Here is a 24,235-nt window from a genome sequence, read left to right on the forward strand (position 1 = left end):
TTCAATCAGCAACAGACCTGGGTTCTCCTTGACAGTGTTGTCCTTCGGTCCACGCCGCCTGCACCCATCCATTTGAAGCCAGTACCTGATCCCATTCCGAGCTTTAGGTTTTTAACTGACGGCTTCTTATTGACCCACCCAACATTCCCTTCAGGCTTGCCAGCTCCCCTCATACAACACTGATAGACCCCTTACCTCGCTGGTGCTGTTCGACCAATGCGATCTGCTCTTGTATTCAATGACAGGATGTCCTAGACACCCACTTGTTCATGCCTTCTGCCCCCCCTCCCCCCTGCTGCTGAAGTACCACCAAACCTGAGAACATCGGTTTCATTTAATAAAACCTCCTGTGGATCCTACCACTTACCTTTCGCTAAAAGCGCCTCCTGCTTGCCCCATCTATTGATGCGCTGCAGCCCGGCTTTCTTGGGTGCAGTCGCACTACTTCCATCTTTTGTCACTTAGCCTCTCCGGGTACCTGGCTCCATTAGTCTACAATACCATATCCTGCGTCATCAGCTGCCGCGTCACCTTCCTACTGGATCTCGCTGTCTCCGTTCCCTTGCATCAGGTCCCCCCTCCCAACTATCCCTTGGAAGTCCCCCTCTGTAGTGTCTTACTTGACTGCATGATGCACCCACCAAGGCCTCCTCTGCCCTCTCCTTCCCTCCCCTGCCACAGATTCCTCATTTCCCTTACCGGTTCACTATGCGGTAGTAATTCCAACTCCAGCTTTTCAAGCAGAGACCGGGGGGGATGTGGCCGATGATGTGGACCTGGAGAGGGAGAGAGAGGGGACATCAGAGTATGGTACCTACAACAAGCACTCACCATCGACTTTCCAACACATGGCACAAGTTCAGCATGGACCATCTCCACACCTCCAAGGAGAGGGAAGGACCCCACAGATCCCGCATAGGCAGGCAGTGCACGAGGCAGCGATACACAGCAGACATCAAGCCAGGACCCCAGAGATCCTGCATATGCAGGTAGTGCACGAGGCAGGGATACACAGCAGACATCCAGCCGGTGTCCCAACCGCCACGAAGAGGGAAGGACCCCAGAGATCCCGCATATGCAGGCAGTCCATAAGGCGGGATACATAGCAGACATCAAGCCGGTGTCCCAACCTCCACGAAGAGGGAAGGACCCCAGAGATCCCGCATATGCAGGCAGTGCACGAGGCAGCGATGCACAGCAGACATCAAGCCAGGACCCCAGAGATCCCGCATATGCAGGTAGTGCACGAGGCAGCGATACACAGCAGACATCAAGCCAGGACCCCAGAGATCCCGCATATGCAGGTAGTGCACGAGGCAGGGATACACAGCAGACATCAAGCCGATGTCCCAACCGCCACGAAGAGGGAAGGACCCCACATATCCCGCATAGGCAGGCAGTGCACGAGGCAGCGATACACAGCAGACATCAAGCCGGTGTCCCAACCGCCACGAAGAGGGAAGGACCCCAGAGAACCCGCATATGCAGGCAGTCCATAAGGCGGGATACATAGCAGACATCAAGCCGGTGTCCCAACCGCCACGAAGAGGGAAGGACCCCAGAGATCCCGCATATGCAGGTAGTGCACGAGGCAGGGATACACAGCAGACATCAAGGCGGTGTCCCAACCTCCACGAAGAGGGAAGGACCCCAGAGATCCCGCATATGTAGGCAGCGCATAAGGCGGGATACACAGCAGACATCAAGCCAGTGGATGTGCTTGCTGATGTTTACTGGAAAGAATTAAGCAGGGATCTGCAAACTTTGGCTCCCAAGGTAGTATGGACTAGGACTCCTATCAGGCTTAGCCAGCATGTTCAATGGTGAAGGATCATGGGAGTCACAGTCCAACACACCATGAGAGCAGCAGGTTGCAGACCTAGGCACTAAGATGTCCTTCCCAGGACATACATCACTCAAAGAAGAATTGTAGCTCACGGATAGAACCGGAAGGCTTTCTTGCAAGATGCACAGATATCACAAGAAGGTAAAACGCCCCCAGAAGCAGATTCGCTTTCGCTTTCCCTCCAATATCCGCCGACTTGGTCCAGGCCCCCAGCAGGTTCTTCTGAGTGTGAGGTCAGTGTGGTGGCTACAAAAATCAGAGCGACTTTGTAAAGAAAAAGAGGACATTGCCCCCTCCCAAATCTGCAAGTCCCTTCCCAACATTACACAATACGACCCTAACCGAGACCTAGCACTCAATGCAGAAAACAATGCCCCCAGCGAAGGCTATACCTAGAAGAGCCACACTGAGGGTCCTAGAAGAGCCACACTGAGGGTCCACCAAAGAGCTTCATCTCAGCTCTCAGGGCCCAAGAGCAGACTTGGCAAAGTCACTAGTGCACAGATGATGAAAGCAACATAAGAGGTTAATAAAAGAGGCGGGAGGCACTTTCGTGCCTCAGTAGAGGAAGCAGCCTCTAAAATGGCAAAATAAGTATTTGATATCTTATTAAAGCAGCTGATGGGCTCAATGGGCTACTGGCACCCCTGTCAGGCAGCCTTTTGTAGTGATCAACACCCTCTCCCTAAGGGAGAGGGTGTTGATCTCTGCATTTATTTTCTATTGGGTTGCCTGGCAGGGGACAGCGCCTCGCCTATTCAGCCTTAATGGTGGGGCTTCCCCTCGGCAGCTGGGGAGGGGCAGCGTCGCCATTAAGGCTGAAGGGGGGAGGCTGCTGGAAGCGGAGGCCGTTTTCCTGAAGACTGAAACTCACGGAGTTTCAGTCTTCAGGAAAACGGCCTCAGCTTCCAGAGGCCTCACGTTTCTCTCCACAATGGTGGCACCGGCCCACGGGCATCTCCTGCTTAAAGGCATGCCTCGCAGGTGCGGCACCACCATTATGGCTGAAAGGCATTTTTTTCTGGAGCCTGAAGCTTTCGCACACGAGCGAGAGCTTCAGGCTTCGGAGAAAAATCCTTTTCTTGTAGTGGCCGGGGCTGGCAGGGGAGATTAGTGGGCCCCACAGGGCCCCGCCTCAGATTGAAATTTCGGAGCCTGCCGGGGCAGAGCCCCAGCAGGCCGCGTCCCACTTAAAGCCCTGGCCGGTGGTAAAAGGCAATGTTGCCTTTGTGGGCACTTTTTTTTTTTTTAAAGTATTTATCTGATCGGGTGGCCACTACCAACCCCGCCCCCTCTAGACCACGCCCCCTCTTCCCCCAACTCCTCCCCCACCCGCACTTGTGGGATTCCCCCACCACATTTTTTCCATTTCCACCACTGCCGGGCCGGGACCGACGGATGGTCATTTCCCCAGACTGTCCCGGGAAAACCAGGACGTCTGGTCACCCTAATTTGTGTAGCACATCACCTGGCTCCGAGGGGAGAGGGCAGCCGGTCAAAACGCCTTCTCTCCGAAAGAACATGAGTTTGCGCTCAAGAATAGCTCAATAAGCAGGGGAGTTGCTAGGTCTGGAAAAGACCCGGGGCTAAGCTGATGTCGGAACTGTTGGGACTGGGGGCTAGCTAGTCTTTTGGCTGTAGCTCCTGAGATTCTATCCGGGGCTACAACCAAAAGACCAGGGGCTATAGCCCCCTTAGCCCCCCCCTAGCAACGCCCCTGTCAATAAGTAAGGACCATTTTGAGGTCGAAAGAGAGGACAAAGTCCATCGTGGAAATAAAGCTTCTGGACGTCTCAGCGACCCATACCCTGAAAAATTCTAAAAGGTTTGAGCTAACAAATATGCTGCAGCCTTAGACAGATCCTCAGAGCCCCTCCACGTCCTCAGAGCAGCAATGCCCGAGGGATACAATACACATAACGCCCGGCGCTGTGTGTTAGGCGCTTGAAATGAAACCGTGGGAACAAAAAACATGATTTGAGCAAGAAAATAAAGAGACAGTTCCATCACCTGACTTTGGACTTTAGGAAGGAGCACAGGACCCTCCTCTTCAAGGAATGGCTCCTCCCCAACACCGAGGTCCACACGCCCTCCACTCCCCATCCTACCTGAGACTGAGTGTTTCCTCTCCTTGCTGCCGACAGCCCACCCTCGCCCTCCCCTGTTAGCCCCTGGCTCCCTTGTATCCCTGCTCCCCTGTCTCTGTCTTTTCCCTTATGAAATAAATACCCTCAATAAATACCCTCAAAGTATTAACAATAGCTCTGCCTGCAGGGCAGGCAAATAATCTCGTACGAAAGCTTTGTAGAATGATAAAGTTCTTCTCTAGCAGCACACTGATCAGGATGGTGAAATGACTAGGATTGTCCTGGATTGACTATTTTAAGGCGATTTGACCTGGGCGCGCCTAAAACTGCAATAGGAAGCGGAATCCTGCCGCCAAAATGCTGTGCAAAGCTGAAGAGACACTGTGCCAGCTCACAGGCCGCAGCTGAAGAGACACCGAGCCAGAAGAGACACCGTGCCAGCTCACAGGCCGGAGCTGAAGAGACACCGAGCCAGAAGAGACACCGAGCCAGAAGAGACACCGTGCCAGCTCACAGGCCGGAGCTGAAGAGACACCATGCCAGCTCACAGGCCGGAGCAGAAGAGACATCGAGCCAGAAGAGACACCGTGCCAGCTCACAGGCCGGAGCTGAAGAGACACCGAGCCAGAAGAGACACAGAGCCAGAAGAGACACCGTGCCAGCTCACAGGCCGGAGCTGAAGAGACACAGTGCCAGCTCACAGGCCGGAGCAGAAGAGACATTGAGCCAGAAGAGACACTGAGCCAGAAGAGACACCGTGCCAGCTCACAGGCCGGAGCTGAAGAGACACCGTGCCAGCTCACAGGCCGGAGCTGAAGAGACACCAAGCCAGAAGAGACACCGAGCCAGAAAAGACACCGAGCCAGAAGAGACACCGTGCCAGCTCACAGGCCGGAGCTGAAGAGACACCGTGCCAGCTCACAGGCCGGAGCTAAAGAGACACCGAGCCAGAAGAGACACCATGCCAGCTCACAGGCCGGAGCTGGAGAGACACTGTGCCAGCTCACAGGCTGGAGCTGGAGAGACACTGTGCCAGCTCACCAGCCGGAGCTGGAGAGACACTGTGCCAGCTCACCAGCTGGAGCTGAAGAGACACCGAGCCAGCTCCCAGGCCGGAGCTGAAGAGACATCGAGCCAGAAGAGACACCGTGCCAGCTCACAGGCCCTAGCTGAAGAGACATTGAGCCAGAAGAGACACCATGCCAGCTCACAGGCCGGAGCTGAAGAGACATCGAGCCAGAAGAGACACCGTGCCAGCTCACAGGCCAGAGCTGAAGAGACACCGTGCCAGCTCACAGGCCAGAGCTGAAGAGACATTGAGCCAGAAGAGACACCGTGTAGGCTCACAGGCCAGAGCTGAAGTGACACCGTGCCAGCTCACAGGCCGGAGCTGAAGAGATACCGTGCCAGCTCACAGGTCGGAGCTGAAGAAACACCACGCCAGCTCACAGGCCGGAGCTGAAGAGACACCATGCCAGCTCACAGGCCGGAGCAGAAGAGACACTGTGCCAGCTCACAGACCGGAGCTGAAGAGACACTGTGCCAGCTGTACCAGCTCACAGGCCAGAGCTGAAGAAACACTGCCACCTCACAGGCTGGAGCTGAAGAGACACCGTGCCAGCTCACAGGCCGGAGTTGAAGAGACACCGTGCCAGCTCACAGCCCGGAGCAAAGAGACACTGTGCCAGCTCACAGGCTGAAGCAACACTGAGCCAGCTCACAGGCCGGAGCTGGAGAGAAACCGTGCCAGCTCACAGGCCGAAGCAACACTGTGCCAGCTGTACCAGCTCACAGGCCGGAGCTGAGGAGACACTGTGCCAGCTCACAGGCCGGAGCTGAAGAGACACTGTGCCAGCTCACCGGTCGGCACTGAAGAGACATGGTGCCAGCTTACCGGCCGGCGCTGAAGCGACACTGTGCCAGCTCACCGGCCAGCACTGAAGAGACACTGTGCCAGCTCACATGCCAGAGCTGAAGAGACATTGTGCCAGCTCACAGGCTGAAGCTGAAGAAACACTGTGCCAGCTCACAGGCCGGAGCTGGAGAGACACCGTGCCAGCTCACAGGCCGAAGCGACACTGTGCCAGCTGTACCAGCTCACAGGCCAAAGCTGAAGAGACACTGTGCCAGCTCACCGGCCGGCGTTGAAGAGACTGTGCCAGCTCACAGGCCGGAGCTGAAGAGACACCGTACCAGCTAACCGGCCGGTGCTAAAGAAACACTGTGCCAGCTCACCGGTCGGCACTGAAGAGACATGTTGCCAGTTCACCGGCCGGCGCTGAAGCGACACTGTGCCAGCTCACATTCCGGAGCTGAAGAGACACCGTGCCAGCTCACCGGCCGGAGCTGAAGAGACACTGTGCCAGCTCACCGGCCGGAGCTGAAGAGACACCGCACCAGATCACAGGCCGGAGCTGAAGAGACACCGCACCAGATCACAGGCCGGAGCTGAAGAGACACTGTGCCAGCTCACAGGCCGGAGTTGAAGAGACACTGGGCTAGCTCTCTGACCAGCGCTGAAGAGACACCGTGCCAGCTCACCGGCCGGCGCTGAAGCAACACTGTGCCAGCTCACCGGCCGGCACTGAAGAGACACTGTGCCAGCTCACCGGCCGGCACTGAGGAGACACTGTGCCAGCTCACAGACCGGAGCTGAAGAGACACTGTGCCAGCTGTACCAGCTCACAGGCCAGAGCTGAAGAAACACTGTGCCACCTCACAGGCTGGAGCTGAAGAGACACCGTGCCAGCTCACAGGCCGGAGTTGAAGAGACACCGTGCCAGCTCACCGCCCGGAGCAAAGAGACACTGTGCCAGCCCACAGGCTGAAGCAACACTGTGCCAGCTCACAGGCCGGAGCTGGAGAGACACCGTGCCAGCTCACAGGCCGGAGCTGGAGAGAAACCGTGCCACCTCACAGGCCGAAGCGACACTGTGCCAGCTGTACCAGCTCACAGGGCGGAGCTGAAGAGACACTGTGCCAGCTCACAGGCCGGAGCTGAAGAGACACTGTGCCAGCTCACCGGTCGGCACTGAAGAGACACTGTGCCAGCTCACCGGCCGGCGCTGAAGCGACACTGTGCCAGCTCACCGGCCGGCACTGAAGAGACACTGTGCCAGCTCACATGCCAGAGCTGAAGAGACACTGTGCCAGCTCACAGGCTGAAGCTGAAGAAACACTGTGCCAGCTCACAGGCCGGAGCTGAAGAGACACCGTGCCAGCTCACAGGCCGGAGTTGAAGAGACACTGTGCCAGCTCACCGGCCGGAGCTGAAGAGACACCGCACCAGATCACAGGCCGGAGCTGAAGAGACACCGCACCAGATCACAGGCCGGAGCTGAAGAGACACTGTGCCAGCTCACAGGCCGGAGTTGAAGAGACACTGGGCTAGCTCTCTGACCAGCGCTGAAGAGACACCGTGCCAGCTCACCGGCCGGCGCTGAAGCAACACTGTGCCAGCTCACCGGCCGGCACTAAAGAGACACTGTGCCAGCTCACCGGCCGGCACTGAGGAGACACTTTGCCAGCTCACAGACCGGAGCTGAAGAGACACTGTGCCAGCTGTACCAGCTCACAGGCCAGAGCTGAAGAAACACTGTGCCACCTCACAGGCTGGAGCTGAAGAGACACCGTGCCAGCTCACAGGCCGGAGTTGAAGAGACACCGTGCCAGCTCACCGCCCGGAGCAAAGAGACACTGTGCCAGCTCACAGGCTGAAGCAACACTGTGCCAGCTCACAGGCCGGAGCTGGAGAGACACCGTGCCAGCTCACAGGCCGGAGCTGGAGAGAAACCGTGCCACCTCACAGGCCGAAGCGACACTGTGCCAGCTGTACCAGCTCACAGGCCGGAGCTGAAGAGACACTGTGCCAGCTCACAGGCCGGAGCTGAAGAGACACTGTGCCAGCTCACCGGTCGGCACTGAAGAGACACTGTGCCAGCTCACCGGCCGGCGCTGAAGCGACACTGTGCCAGCTCACCGGCCGGCACTGAAGAGACACTGTGCCAGCTCACATGCCAGAGCTGAAGAGACACTGTGCCAGCTCACAGGCTGAAGCTGAAGAAACACTGTGCCAGCTCACAGGCCGGAGCTGAAGAGACACCGTGCCAGCTCACAGGCCGGAGTTGAAGAGACACCGTGCCAGCTCACCGCCCGGAGCAAAGAGACACTGTGCCAGCTCACAGGCTGAAGCAACACTGTGCCAGCTCACAGGCCGGAGCTGGAGAGACACCGTGCCAGCTCACAGGCCGGAGCTGGAGAGAAACCGTGCCACCTCACAGGCCGAAGCGACACTGTGCCAGCTGTACCAGCTCACAGGCCGGAGCTGAAGAGACACTGTGCCAGCTCACAGGCCGGAGCTGAAGAGACACTGTGCCAGCTCACCGGTCGGCACTGAAGAGACACTGTGCCAGCTCACCGGCCGGCGCTGAAGCGACACTGTGCCAGCTCACCGGCCGGCACTGAAGAGACACTGTGCCAGCTCACATGCCAGAGCTGAAGAGACACTGTGCCAGCTCACAGGCTGAAGCTGAAGAAACACTGTGCCAGCTCACAGGCCGGAGCTGGAGAGACACCGTGCCAGCTCACAGGCCGAAGCGACACTGTGCCAGCTGTACCAACTCACAGGCCAGAGCTGAAGAGACACTGTGCCAGCTCACCGGCCGGCGTTGAAGAGACTGTGCCAGCTCACCTGCCGGCGCTGAAGAGACACTGTGCCAGCTCACAGGCTGGAGCTGAAGAGACACCGTACCAGCTAACCGGCCGGCGCTAAAGAAACACTGTGCCAGCTCACCGGTCGGCACTGAAGCGACACTGTGCCAGCTCACATGCCGGAGCTGAAGAGACACCGTGCCAGCTCACCGGCCAGAGCTGAAGAGACACTGTGCCAGCTCACCGGCCGGAGCTGAAGAGACACCGCACCAGATCACAGGCCGGAGCTGAAGAGACACCGCACCAGATCACAGGCCGGAGCTGAAGAGACACCGCGCCAGATCACAGGCCGGAGCTGAAGAGACACTGTGCCAGCTCACAGGCCGGAGTTGAAGAGACACTGGGCTAGCTCTCTGACCAGCGCTGAAGAGACACCGTGCCAGCTCACCGGCCGGCGCTGAAGCGACACTGTGCCAGCTCACCGGCCGGCACTGAAGAGACACTGTGCCAGCTCACCGGCCGGCAATGAGGAGACACTGTGCCAGCTCACCGGCCGGAGCTAAAGAGACACTGTGCCAGCTCACAGGCTGGAGCGGAAGAGACACTGTGCCAGCTCACAGGCCAGAGCTGAAGAGACACCGCGCCAGCTCACAGGCCGGAGATGAAGAGACACCGTGCCAGCTCACAGGCCGGAGCTGGGGAGACACTGTGCCAGCTCACAGGCCGGAGCTGGAGAGACACTGTGCAAGCACACAGGCCGGAGCTGAAGAGACACTGTGCCAGCTCACAGGCCGGAGCTGGAGAGACACTGTGCGAGCTCACAGGCTGGCGCTGAAGAGACACTGTGCCAGCTCACAGGCTGGAGCTGAAGAGACACTGTGCCAGCTCACTAGCCGGAGCTGAAGAGACACTGCGCCAGCTCACAGGCTGAAGCAACACTGTGCCAGCTCACAGGACAGAGCTGGAGAGACACCGTGCCAGCTCACAGGCCGGAGCTGGAGAGAAACCGTGCCAGCTCACAGGCCGAAGCGACACTGTGCCAGCTGTACCAGCTCACAGGCCGGAGCTGAAGAGACACTGTGCCAGTTCACCGGCCGGCGTTGAAGAGACTGTGCCAGCTCACCGGCCGGCGATGAAGAGACACTGTGCCAGCTCACCGGTCGGCACTGAAGAGACACTGTGCCAGCTCACCGGTCGGCACTGAAGAGACATGGTGCCAGCTTACCGGCCGGCGCTGAAGCGACACTGTGCCAGCTCACCGGCAGGCACTGAAGAGACACTGTGCCAGCTCACATGCCAGAGCTGAAGAGACACCGTGCCAGCTCACAGAATGAAGCTGAAGAAACACTGTGCCTGCTCACAGGCCGGAGCTGGAGAGACACCGTGCCAGCTCACAGGCCGAAGCGACACTGTGCCAGCTGTACCAGCTCACAGGCCAGAGCTGAAGAGACACTGTGCCAGCTCACCGGCCGGCGTTGAAGAGACTGTGCCAGCTCACCGGCCGGCGCTGAAGAGACACTGTGCCAGCTCACAGGCCGGAGCTGAAGAGACACCGTACCAGCTAACCGGCCGGCGCTAAAGAAACACTGTGCCAGCTCACTGGTCGGCACTGAAGAGACATGTTGCCAGCTCACCGGCCGGCGCTGAAGCGACACTGTGCCAGCTCACATGCCAGAGCTGAAGAGACACCGTGCCAGCTCACCGGCCGGAGCTGAAGAGACACTGTGCCAGCTCACCGGCCGGAGCTGAAGAGACACCCACCAGATCACAGGCCGGAGCTGAAGCGACACTGTGCCAGCTCACAGGCCGGAGTTGAAGAGACACTGGGCCAGCTCACCGACCAGCGCTGAAGAGACACCGTGCCAGCTCACCGGCCGGCACTGAGGAGACACTGTGCCAGCTCACCGGCCGGAGCTAAAGAGACACTGTGCCAGCTCACAGGCCGGAGATGAAGAGACACCGTGCCAGCTCACAGGCCGGAGCTGGGGAGACACTGTGCCAGCTCACAGGCCGGAGCTGGAGAGACACTGTGCAAGCACACAGGCCGGAGCTGAAGAGACACTGTGCCAGCTCACAGCCCGGAGCTGGAGAGACACTGTGCCAGCTCACAGGCTGGCGCTGAAGAGACACTGTGCCAGCTCACAGGCTGGAGCTGAAGAGACACTGTGCCAGCTCACTAGCCGGAGCTGAAGAGACACTGCGCCAGCTCACAGGCTGGAGCTGAAGGGACACTGTGCCAGCTCACCGGCTGGCGCTGAAGTGACACTGTGTCAGCTCAACAGCCGGCGCTGAAGAGCCAGCCTTTTCCCCTAGCGGGCAAGTTGTCTTGGGTCACACATTTAGGGGGTGCATAATCCCTCAAGAAACCTTCTGTTTGGTCCATGCGTGCACGCTCCTGCAGATCGGGCAGCGTCTAGTGAAAAGGCGAGGGAACACTCTGCTTCTTAGGATTAAATCAATACCCGAGCTTCTTAAACTCTGGAAATCTGTAAAGACCCGGCTATGCTAGGAATAAGCTATCCAAGACGCCTCCAGTGCCTTTGTGTGTTGCTAGCTTCCTCCATCAATAGCGCCAAGTTACTGGAAGGTGGATACATTGGGCTCAATAAATCCAAATACACAGACATGGCCCCTTTAGAGTGTGGCTTATCTGGCTTACCCACATCCGGTCCCGTTTCTCCACCCTCTCACAGTGTGGCCACCTCCTGTTTCTCTGCTCCCTCACAGTGTGGCCGACTTGGCCACTTCCTTCCTCTGCTTCTCCTGCTTCTCTCACTGAAATAACTCCAACTCTATGGAATGCCTTCATTAATTACCCCACTGTCTGGAGGCCTCCGCCTCTTTTCTATAGTGTGGCTTTGGCACCAAGTGTTCCAATGAGAAGCGTAGTTGGTGGGTCTATTTCCCCACTGGTTTAGGCTAGTGCGATTGGCGAGTGCCTCATAATTCCACTCCCTACCCGTGTGCCTGCCCCGTGCCTTCACTGATGCTCAGGTCCGACGGTTCTCTAATAAATGAATTGGGCTTGTGTTCTGGTGTCGCCAGCCCGAGGGCGCCAACAGTCTGTCAGCCATTTGGAATCAGGCCCAGACCCAGTCCTCTGGCTGCCAATGTGTTCAGTAGGTTTCCTTGCTCACGGTCAGCGAACTTGTGCAGAGCATGTACGCTTAAACCGTGTTCTGTTGCTTTTTGCTTTATGTTTCTCATCGGGGTCGCTATCCGCAATCTGCAGCAGGGCTTGCACACCCTTCCATGGGTGGACATTCCAAATGTGGCCCAGAGCTCTCTGCAGGTCATCTGCTGGTCTTGTAATGTTGGCAAAACATCCCTGGGCTGATTTTCTTAGGACTTTTATCTGCTTCACATGTAAATAGTACTCTGCACTTCCCTTCCTTGATCATGAGTCTCGGGAGGATAGCTCAGGGGCAACACGCTCACCTTGGAAGCAAGACGATGCAGAGCAAGACAGGTTGGATCCCCGGGTCCACACTTAGAAACCAAACCTCTGGGTATTAAGCTCATTATAAATAACCAATTTTAATTATAATAATAATAATAATAATTAGAGACATTTCCTGGTGGAAGTTAATGGAAAGCCTCGTGGAAGAGTCAAGGTACCACCACCCTTACCTGATGGGGGAAGGAGTGTAAATAATGGGGAACAGAGCTAGCTAAAGCAGCAACAGGGGTGCAATGGTGGTAGGGAGGAATCCAGGCTTTAGTGAGACGGAGGAACAAAAGATCCAGGGTGGTGGGGAGGAATCCAGGCTTTAGTGAGACGGAGGAACAGAAGAGCCAGGGTGGTGGGGAGGAATCCAGGCTTTAGTGAGACGGAGGAACAGACGATCAAGGATGGTGGAGAGGAATCCAGGCTTCATTGAGATGGAGGAACAGAAGATCCAGGGTGGTGGGGAGGAATCCAGGCTTCATTGAGATGGAGGAACAGACGATCAAGGCTGGTGGAGAGGAATCTAGGCTTTAGTGAGACGGAGGAGCAGAAGATCCAGGGTGAGACGGAGGAACAGAAGATTCAGGGTGGTGGGGAGGACTCCAGGCTTCATTGAGATGGAGGAATAGAAGATCCAGGGTGAGACGGAAGAACAGAAGATCCAGGGTGGTGGGGAGGAATCCAGGCTTCAGTGAGATGGAGGAACAGAAGATCAAGGGTGGTGGGGAGGAATCCAGGCTTCATTGAGATGGAGGAACAGAAGATCAAGGGTGAGACGGAGGAACAGAAGAGCCAGGGTGGTGGGGAGGAATCCAGGCTTCAGTGAGACGGAGGAACAGAAGAGCCAGGGTGGTGGGGAGGAATCCAGGTTTTAGTAAGATGGAGGAACAGAAGAGCCAGGGTGGTGGGGAGGACTCCTGGCTTCAGTGAGACGGAGGAACAGAAGAGCCAGGGTGGTGGGGAGGACTCCTGGCTTCAGTGAGACGGAAGAACAGAAGAGCCAGGGTGGTGGGGAGGAATCCAGGCTTTAGTGAGACGGAGGAACAGACGATCAAGGATGGTGGGGAGGAATCCAGGCTTTAGTGAGACGGAGGAACAGAAGAGCCAGGGTGGTGGGGAGGAATCCAAGCTTTAGTGAGACGGAGGAACAGACGATCAAGGCTGGTGGAGAGGAATCTAGGCTTTAGTGAGACGGAGGAACAGAAGAGCCAGGGTGGTGGGGAGGAATCCAGGCTTTAGTGAGACGGAGGAACAGAAGATCAAGGGTGGTGGGGAGGAATCCAGGCTTTAGTGAGACGGAGGAACAGAAGATCAAGGGTGGTGGGGAGGAATCCAGGCTTTAGTGAGATGTAGGAACAGAAGAGCCAGGGTGGTGGGGAGGAATCCAGGCTTTAGTGAGACGGAGGAACAGAAGATCCAGGGTGGTGGGGAGGAATCCAGGCTTCAGTGAGACGGAGGAACAGAAGATCAAGGGTGGTGGGGAGGAATCCAGGCTTTAGTGAGACGGAGGAACAGAAGAGCCAGGGTGGTGGGGAGGAATCCAGGCTTCAGTGAGATGGAGGAACAGAAGAGCCAGGGTGGTGGGGAGGAATCCAGGCTTTAGTGAGATGTTGTAACAGAAGAGCCAAGGTGTTGGGGAGGAATCCAGGCTTTAGTGAGACGGAGGAACAGAAGATCAAGGGTGGTGGGGAGGAATCCAGGCTTTAGTGAGACGGAGGAACAGAAGATCAAGGGTGGTGGGGAGGAATCCAGGCTTTAGTGAGATGTAGGAACAGAAGAGCCAGGGTGGTGGGGAGGAATCCAGGCTTTAGTGAGACGGAGGAACAGAAGATCCAGGGTGGTGGGGAGGAATCCATGCTTTAGTGAGACGGAGGAACAGAAGATCAAGGGTGGTGGGGAGGAATCCAGGCTTTAGTGAGACGGAGGAACAGAAGATCCAGGGTGGTGGGGAGGAATCCATGCTTTAGTGAGACGGAGGAACAGAAGATCAAGGGTGGTGGGGAGGAATCCAGGCTTTAGTGAGACGGAGGAACAGACGATCAAGGATGGTGGAGAGGAATCTAGGCTTTAGTGAGATGGAGGAACAGAAGATCCAGGGTGGTGGGGAGGAATCCAGGCTTTAGTGAGACGGAGGAACAGAAGATCCAGGGTGGTGGGGAGGAATCCATGCTTTAGTGAGACGGAGGAACAGAAGATCAAGGGTGGTGGGGAGGAATCCAGGCTTTAGTGAGACGGAGGAACAGACGATCAAGGATGGTGGAGAGGAATCTAGGCTTTAGTGAGATGGAGGAACAGAAGATCCAGGGTGGTGGGGAGGAAACCCGGCTTTCGTGAGATGGAGGAACAGAACATTCAGCCGAAAGAAATGATTAAACACAGAGAGGGGTTTGCAAAAGACAGAGCAGGTATTCCACAATGGCGGCAGTGGGGAGGGGGGCGTATGTATGGTGGGAAAGGTTGGGGTGACCGAGTGCTTCTTTTATGGAAGGTAGCTGGCGCATGTGAGGTTAATCTGGGGTGGAGTAGGGCTTCTGACAGTTAATTAAACACAAACAAGCAAATTGGACATGTATTAAGTGTACAATGAGGAATGAAGTGGCGCACCAGCGAGTTAAGCTTAAGCATATACTATGACGCTAGAAATGGGTCAGGATATTCTTTGGTCATTGGGGGTATTATTGAGACATTAACCAGGTCTTCTTGCTTCAGGACTGTGATGAATCCTGTGGCGTCATCACTGAGTCCCAGCCTAAATTCTTCTCCCTTGTGGCCAGGGGACGGCAGCCGCTACCTGATCCTGACCCGGGGGAGGGCGTGGGGGGGGGGGTTTGAGGGAGGATCACATGGGAGGAGATGGCTGTCGGGGAGATGTCGTGACTCTACCTGGAGGGACACTGTATTCTTCCATTCTTTCTGAAGATTACCCTATAATAGCACATTTTCTGATGGCATGTAGTCATCATACCCATCCTCCCAATAGTAAAGTCCTTTTTTGCCAAACGCCCTAGACAGGATACCATTCATGCTTCCTATGTACATGATGCTCACTTAACATCTCCTGCTTATGTTGGTTGAAATGTGAACAAAAACCAAGGACAAGATAGCTTTAAAACGAGTAACAATTCTTTGGACTTCAATTCCCATAAAGCTGTTTGTAATGGGACGAAGAAGAAGCGAAAGGGGTTAATGTGGAGCAGAAGAACCAGCAACGTGCAGACTAGTTGTTTTAACTCTAATCAGCTGTGCAGGAGATTTAAAACTGGTTCGTCGTTCCATGGCATTAGTGAAACGGGAGAAGAGGGATGCAGAGTGAGCACAGCAGGAAGCAGACCTGAAAGCAGACCTACGTGAAAGAACTCTGCGGAGGAAAGCAGGTGCTTTCCTCTGAGATGGCGAGAGACAAGGAGAGCCAAGCGGGTGCCGCAGAAGGACAGTTTGCCAACCGGGAGGAGAGGCTGGCAAGGTCGTGGTCACGGGCAAACACAACAGTTTCACCAGCGGGTCAAGGAGAAGCTGTCAACAGAGCTGCGGGAGGATCTGAAAGGCGGGGAATGCTTTCTAAAGGCACGGAAAGCGCTGCAGCTCGACACCATGAGTCGGACACGCCAAACAACACCGGTGAGTCTTCCCAAAAACACTGTGAGCCCCATGGTGCACCGACAGGTGTTTAAGTTGGGAAGCATAAAGTTAATGAAAGAGAAAGATTGAATTTACACGAGTCCCCTTACGTGAGATGTTAATATCGGGAACCCCAGAGTTAATGCTGTGTTGAACCAATGAACTGCAACAGACCAATTTGCAAGGCAATAATTGTAAAAATCTCTATGTGACAAATCAATATAGGGAAGATTTGAACAAGCATTACCAGAGGTCAATGAATGACAACACTGAAGATGGCTATTAAACTTGAACAAGCCTCCATTACATGGGATGTCAATGTGGGGGAAGTTGGAATATGTGATACTTGAAGTTACTTAAGCACAACTGGGTTATACTTAAGGAAAGAGAGAACAGAGGATGCGAAGAGTGCACCAGGCGGTGAGACTTTGGGAAGAGAAAATACCTGGCAGAATAATACACCAGGGAATTTTCAATGCTCAGAGTACCTTTGGGAGAAAGATACCTAGCATGAGAGTACACCAGGGGATCTTCAAGGCCCAAAGGGGGATTCCTGACAGGGGCGTACACCAGGTAATCCATGTAGAGCTGATGAGCAGAGGAGATATTCTGAGAAAGGGTTCCTAGCAGGAGAATATACCAGGAGACCATCTTTGTGAATTGTTTGAAGGAACAAGATATTGAAAAGGGGGTTTCTGGCAGGAGGATATGCCAGAGGACCTTCTTTAATAAACTGTTTAGTAGAAGAGACATTGTACCATTCTTATAAAAAACTATCACTACTTGAAAAAGATACTCTTCGTCAACCTTAAGAAGGTATTGTGTAGAGGAGGCTTTTCCACTATTCTTGGGGAATTGTTGTTTGGGAAAGATAATCTTTGCATCATCCCTATGAACGTGTTTAAACATCAGTTCTTAAGGCCAAGAGACACTGGTCATCCTTAAAACCACCATTTGAACAAGACATTTATCATTTTATGCACGTGTCGAAGAGACATTTCAACTTCATTTAAAGAACTGTTGTCTGAAAAAAACATTTTCAACACTCCAGCTGGATTGAGTTCAGGGGAAGGGGATCATCCCGGATAAAAGAATTGGTTTGTTGAATTTATATCACACTGTTTATTGAATTTAAAACAAAGACATTTCCCTTGCACATTTTGCTGTTCATTTTTCCTGTGAGGGTCAGATAGGTTTTGCACACAGGGACAGTTTGTCTACTTTTGGCGATGAGACAAAGACAGATCCTTAGTTTTAGTTTCATAGGTAGGGAAACACTCTGTAGGATAAGGACAGGAAGGCCTTTATCCACAATGTCTACGGTTGAGAACATTACCACCTATGTCCGTCTGCCATTACTGACCCTCACAGGACTAGTGAGTTTAACCAGATTCTTGGGCTCACATCAGCCTCCCTGCCTTCACAGGGTGTAGAGTAGGTGAAAGACATCAGCCTCAATGGCTCTTTCCACTGTTTGCGGGTGTAGGATGGGTCTGATCCTTCAGCTCTCTCAGGTTGTAGGCTGGACCTAAGACTCCAGCAGCCTCACTGGCTTCTTCCACGGTTTGAGGGTGTAGGATGGGTGTGATCCTTTAGCAGCCTTACTGGCTTCTTCTGCGGTTTGAGGGTGTAGGATGGGTCTGATTCGTCAGCTCTCTCAGGTTGTAGGCTGGACCTAAGACTCCAGCAGCCTCATTGGCTTCTTCCACGGTTTGAGGGTGTAGGATGGGTGTGACCCTTTAGCAGCCTCACTGGCTTCTTCTACGGTTTGAGGGTGTAGGATGGGTCTGATTCTTCAGCTCTCTCAGGTTGTAGGCTGTGTCTAAGACTCCAGCAGCCTCACTGGCTTCTTCCACGGTTTGAGGGTGTAGGATGGGTGTGACCCTTTAGCAGCCTTACTGGCTTCTTCCGCGGTTTGAGGGTGTAGGATGGGTCTGATCCTTCAGCTCTCTCAGGTTGTAGGCTGGACCTAAGACTCCAGCAGCCTCATTGGCTTCTTCCACGGTTTGAGGGTGTAGGATGGGTGTGACCCTTTAGCAGCCTCACTGGCTTCTTCCACGGTTTGAGGGTGTAGGATGGGTGTGACCCTTTAGCAGCCTTACTGGCTTCTTCTGCGGTTTGAGGGTGTAGGATGGGTCTGATTCGTCAGCTCTCTCAGGTTGTAGGCTGGACCTAAGACTCCAGCAGCCTCATTGGCTTCTTCCACGGTTTGAGGGTGTAGGATGGGTGTGACCCTTTAGCAGCCTTACTGGCTTCTTCTGCGGTTTGAGGGTGTAGGATGGGTCTGATTCGTCAGCTCTCTCAGGTTGTAGGCTGTGTCTAAGACTCCAGCAGCCTCACTGGCTTCTTCCACGGTTTGAGGGTGTAGGATGGGTGTGACCCTTTAGCAGCCTTACTGGCTTCTTCCGCGGTTTGAGGGTGTAGGATGGGTCTGATCCTTCAGCTCTCTCAGGTTGTAGGCTGGACCTAAGACTCCAGCAGCCTCATTGGCTTCTTCCACGGTTTGAGGGAGTAGGATGGGTGTGACCCTTTAGCAGCCTTACTGGCGTCTTCCGTGGTTTGAGGGTGTAGGATGGGTCTGATTCGTCAGCTCTCTCAGGTTGTAGGCTGGACCTAAGACTCCAGCAGCCTCACTGGCTTCTTCCACGGTTTGAGGGTGTAGATGGGTGTGACCCTTTAGCAGCCTCACTGGCTTCTTCCGCGGTTTGAGGGTGTAGGATGGGTCTGATTCTTCAGCTCTCTCAGGTTGTAGGCTGGACCTAAGACTCCAGCAGCCTCACTGGCTTCTTCCACGGTTTGAGGGTGTAGATGGGTGTGACCCTTTAGCAGCCTCACTGGCTTCTTCCGCGGTTTGAGGGTGTAGGATGGGTCTGATTCTTCAGCTCTCTCAGGTTGTAGGCTGGACCTAAGACTCCAGCAGCCTCATTGGCTTCTTCCACGGTTTGAGGGTGTAGGATGGGTGTGATCCTTTAGCAGCCTTACTGGCGTCTTCCGTGGTTTGAGGGTGTAGGATGGGTGTGATCCTTTAGCAGCCTTACTGGCGTCTTCCGTGGTTTGAGGGTGTAGGATGGGTGTGATCCTTTAGCAGCCTTACTGGCTTCTTCCGCGGTTTGAGGGAGTAGGATGGGTGTGACCCTTTAGCAGCCTTACTGGCGTCTTCCGCGGTTTGAGGGAGTAGGATGGGTGTGACCCTTTAGCAGCCTCAGTGGCTTCTTCAGGACGCTCAGGGTGAAGGCTGTGTCTAAGACTCCAGCAGTCTCCCTGGCTACCTCTGCTCTTCTTAGGTCTAGGATGAATGTGATACTCCAGCAGTCCCAATGACTTCTTCCACTCCCTCTGGGTGTTGGATGGGTGCGAGACTCTCACATACTCAATGGCCTCTTCACACGCTCTTTTGCGCAGGTGAGACTCTGTAGGCTCCTGGAGTCCTTCCAGCTCTTTTTCAGACATGTGACTCGTCATTCTCCTTGCCACTCTGCACCTCCTCTCCAGGCACCAAGGGACCATCAACGGCTTCAGCACCCTTATCATTAACTTCCCAAGCTGGCTTGCTGTCTGTCTGCCATTACTCCCCCCCTCTTTGTTTATTGGTCTTTCTTAGCCTGCCTAGTTTCCGGCCTCTCTATAGGTTCTTGTGACATTTAGTCCATCCTGACTGCTCTGGAGCATTTGGGTGTGATGTTAATAGGGTTGAAGGAGAGAGGAAAAGATAAAAACCCTGTCCACCATTTTGAATTTCACTTTCCCCGTCTGCAGCAAGCAGTGCCTCTTCATCTCTCGCTCGCTCTCTTTCTCCTTTCAGCAGTGTGACCTTGGGCGGTCAGCACACATCCTAGCAGCAAACACTCAGTCAGTCGCTGCCTCTTGCCAGGTAAGGCGTTGCTTTTTCTGGGAGTTGCCACCGTGACCATGCATTTGGTAAATCATGTAGGCGGTGCACAGAGTATTTGTTTGTTAGAAAAGGAGATGCGCGGAATAATCCACAATGCACCGAGGCGGAGGAAGAACAGAGGCCGCGAGAAACCATCTGCTGGACTAGGCATGACATGATCCGTTGCAAAGGAGTCATGCACTTGTGTCCAATGGTGCCTAGACAGGTGGCTCCTTGCATGTGTCCCACTAACATCTGTAGAAGCTTGAGGCCATCGTGTGTGCCAGGAGGAGGTTTCAATTGTATTGTCATGGTGTGGATTTTAAATTCTTGAAAACACAAAAAAAACAACAGGTATAGCCACCTCATAGTGCCTGATGCTGTCCTTGGGCTTAATAAACTCGAGCGAAAATAGCTCTCCTTCGTACTACGGAAACTCTTTTCTTTTCTAATTTACTCTTTGCATATTATGTGTATGTCGACCGCTGCAATTCCTTTATGCTTTATATCTCCATAGATACAATTCTCAATTTATGTAAAAAAAAAGAACTTAATTCATAGCTTGTGAAGCCAAACTGGTTCCATGGCAAAACTGACTCCAAAGTCATAGAGTGATTACACGCCATTGCATTTCGGAGTCTGCTACTCCATCTTCATGGCTTATGACTTGGGTCTCTCCCCTTATTCGCTCCAACTTGCCACGTTGGAGTTCTGTGTTCCAAATTCTGATTATCTACGCCAGCTCCCAGTGCAACGAAGGCTGCTGCAGGACTCGCCATTTTAAACCCCCCCATAGAATTGCAACGTGGGCTAACACAAATATTTCTCCGTTTAACACTGCCCAAACCTCACGTGTCCTGCTTTCACTGCACCTATGTGGCAAGTCATGGAAAGTTAGGGTCTCTTCATGGCCAATGAAATGCTGGTCCAGGAGTGGTATGACCAACCATCATGGCAGAGGGGCCATTAGTATTGGACTACATTTTTCTGAGTTGTACGATGAGGGAGTGTACAAAATACTAACAGCGACCACCGTATGATAACCATGAATACTGCAAGGAAGTCTCTTATTCAGCATGGTCTTGGTAATTTGAATGTGAATCAGGCTACAAACACACTGAATTATTGGAATTGGTCAATGATTATTGGTGAAGGATCAATCCAACTGGCAATAGACTTCATACATAAGGCGGGTCGTGGGCAAAATGGGGGAAAACTACGCCCACATAGGTTTGACAAGCATATTCAGGACCTCTAGAGAGTCAGCAGGAAAGCCATCCCTGAGACAGAAAGTGTGCAAATGCATAGGTCAGATATGGCCTTACAGATTAAAAAGGTCAAACAGAGGTTAACAAATGTAATTATTGCGTATCGACATAAGCTACATCAAACTGATGGGGAATGTATGCTGGCCATTTTACAGGGGAAGAAGGAATCTAATGTTTGTGCTGTAATAAACGCAATGGAGGGATGTCAGGTTTTAATGCAAGCTAACCACATAATGGAAGATATTTGGGATTCAGCGTTTTACTCAAATTTATATGAAAAAGGAAGGGATGGAGGTTGGACTTCTCAATTACTGACATTGAGAGACTGATTGGGCGAACCAGTTCTTCCAGGGCAGGGCGTCCAAACCAGCTCTCTAACAAAATGTTTAGGCAGGCTACAGAAATGTGGGCTAATATCTTGCTCATATTATTTAGAAATATCATAGGTATAAAGAGTACAGCCAAATCCAGGAACTTGGCTCTAGTGGTTATAAATATATAAACAATGAAACAGATTGAACCCCTTAAATTATCAACCTGTGACACTATTGGACGTGGATTCCAAGATATTTTGTGCTTTACACCTGGAAAGGATTGAAAAATGGTCCCTGGACAATGGAATTCTGAACACATTTCAAATTGCTTTCAGAATAAATATGGGCACTGACTGTGGAGGGTACATAATGTCATTAGTGGAGAAAGTTGAATGGCAGGATTTACCCCAGCCTATATATGGGGTGGCCACGGGCCTATCCATGGCATTTGATATGGTGGACTGCAGACTTCGACAGATGAAACTACACAAATTGGGTCTTCCGGCCAACCTGCTAAGTATTTTAATTTACTTACATAAAGAAACATCAATACAGGTATGATTAAATAGCGAGGGGGTGCCGTCTGAACCCATTAGAATGAATAACGGTCTTCGGCAGGGATGCGTGTTGGCCCCCCACCCTTTTAATTTATATATGGCAGATCTGGGGAACCAACTTCTGAAGGCAGCCTTTCTATCACCTAAGTTAGGAAATCTGCGATTTAGTATGGGGAGTTTTGTTTGATCACTCTCCCATCGGTCTACAGAGACTAATGAAGGTATTTGAAGTACTTACGGTTAAACATGGACTGAGAATGAATCACGCTAAGATGGTGATAATGAAATTTTGCAAAACAAATCAGAAGAATAGTTTCTAATTCTCTATTAATGGAAATGTTTTAGCACTTAAGACTAACATGTTGCATTTGGGTTACCCAGTTACTGGCCACCAGTCAAAACCTTTTCTCAGAAACTAAGGAAGGAAAAAAAACCTCTAGATTCTCAAATGGGAAAACTAGAGAATAAATATCGCAAATCTTCTATATGTCCTGTTCTAAAGTTCTACATAGGTAACGTTATTCCTAAACTCCTATATGGTTTAGAGTTTATATCAATGTGGTTTATAGAGGAGCTAGAGTATTATGAAGCATTTATTTTGCGAAAGGTATTCCACTTCCTGCCTAGGAGCATACGTATTAAGGCAATTTGTTATCAACTAGGTATTCAATCACTGTACAGTAGAGTCTGCTGTTATCAGCAAGGTATTCAATCACTGTACAGTAGAGTTTGCTGTTATCAGCAAGGTATTCAATCACTGTACAGTAGAGTTTGCTGTTATCAGCAAGGTATTCAATCACTGTACAGAGTCTGCTGTTATCAGCAAGGTATTCAATCACTGTACAGTAGAGTCCTCTGTTATCAGCAAGGTATTCAATCACTGTGCAGTAGAGTCTGCTGTTGTAATCAGTAAGGTAATCAATTACTGTACAGATTCCGCAGTTATCAACTAGGTATTCAATTACTGTACAGTAGAGTCCGCTGGAGACAATTGGCTTCATATTACACACTTTTAAGCGCTCCTTCATATTCTCTCTATAATGAGTTTGGACTCTGAGTTCAATTGCGGTTTCATTGACAATTGCAAGAAACTTCTTGTAAAGATCGGAATTACAGAAGAATGCTTATTGGCCAATCCCCTTAAAGTTAAAGAGCAGGTAAAAAGATTGGACTGGATATTAACCATGGAAACATTAGCTGAGTCACCGCTTTATAAATACCTGGCTCTTTTACCCAAAAACAGACACCACAGACTATCATCTGGATAGATTTCTTGTCAAATTGTGCAGGAATAATAATCTAAGATTTAGATTGAATTGTGCTATTAATTAAGGAGGTCTTAACCATTAGAAACTGGATATCTCCTGAGCCATTGCATTGTAGATTATGTAACAGAAAAGCAACAAAAGGAAATCTCCATTTGTTACTATTCCTCCCGGCGCTCCTACACCAACGGATAATGTGTTTCAAAACATGTGTTTGAGAATTGACATCGGTTGATTTAGATAATCCGTGAAAAGCTATGCTACGGATTAAAGCTGGGTGGAAAATCTATGGCAATGAAAAGAGCGGTGGTTATATTCCAGCAAATGTGCGAGTTTTTAAAATGAGTAATTGATTTTATACTTTATATCATTGCAAAGGGATAATGTATGATATTATGTATTCTTTATGTATTTGTATTTTAAGCGGAGTACATTTTAATGCTCTGTTGTTCTTTTTTACTTCTTTTATCTTTTTGTAAAGGTTTTATTCTTTTGTAAATCATATACAGATAAAGGAAATAATGTGGCAAGTCCGTTAAAAATAAAAATGGGGTTAATTTTTGACAAAGTTGCTTTTCAGTATCATTTTGCCTCATCAAAGTGTACGGGGCGGCTACTTCGCTTACAAAATGGGCAGAGTCACTTCCAAGTACATCTCATGCTGGACGAAAATCCAAAATGGCCACCGGGTCTGCAGGCCGCTGATATCGGTCCGTAACAATTCTGTAGGGTGCTTTATCTTCTCAATGATTACAGTTACACAAAACCATGCAGGCCGACTATGGAGGAGGTACCCAGTAGAAGCTAGCTATTTGTTTTAATTGGAGGGGCCAATCATTTCCTATGAATGTGCAGAGCGACCAAGCAAGTAGGCCGGAAACAAAGGAGGAGGGTTCGTAGGGGTGCTCATCTTAGAATAATGGGCTAAAATGGTGCATTCTGCAGAATACTTTCTGTAAACAAATGGGTAAGAAGATGCAGTTTACAGTCACTTTCGTAGGGTAAAACGTGAAAAAATCCAATAGATGTCAAGTCACTAATAGTGCACAGAAGCATCTTACCATGCCATTTCAAGATGCCGTTGCTCACAATAGAGGCCATTATTCTGCCATTGTAAAAAAGCATGGTCATGCTGGCTGTGCCCATATATTCCCATGCTGGATCCACCAATACATTACAGTATTCCCTTACAGTATTCCCTAATGAGAACATATTCATATTTTCCTAGCCCATGAAGCCAGTATTGACACTTTAAGAAAACATGGTCATGCTGGTTCTGCCAATATATGCCACTATCCACGTGTAAGAATT

At 52.0% G+C, this 24,235-nt stretch overlaps 1 protein-coding gene across 1 annotated transcript in view; it reads right to left on the bottom strand.

The window, feature by feature from the left end:
- SMPD1 (sphingomyelin phosphodiesterase 1) overlaps positions 1 to 24,235 on the bottom strand; it is a 182,674-nt gene that overhangs the window by 31,009 nt on the left and 127,430 nt on the right. Inside the window, exon 4 of the mRNA XM_069640538.1 lies at positions 700 to 776. Coding sequence (XP_069496639.1) covers positions 700 to 776 — 77 coding nt within the window. The remainder of the gene's footprint in view (positions 1 to 699; positions 777 to 24,235) is intronic.

This window comes from Ambystoma mexicanum, chromosome 7q (genome assembly GCF_040938575.1).
Source record: "Ambystoma mexicanum isolate Mex_15411 chromosome 7q, UKY_AmexF1_1, whole genome shotgun sequence".
Classification (NCBI taxonomy): Eukaryota; Metazoa; Chordata; class Amphibia; order Caudata; family Ambystomatidae; genus Ambystoma; species Ambystoma mexicanum.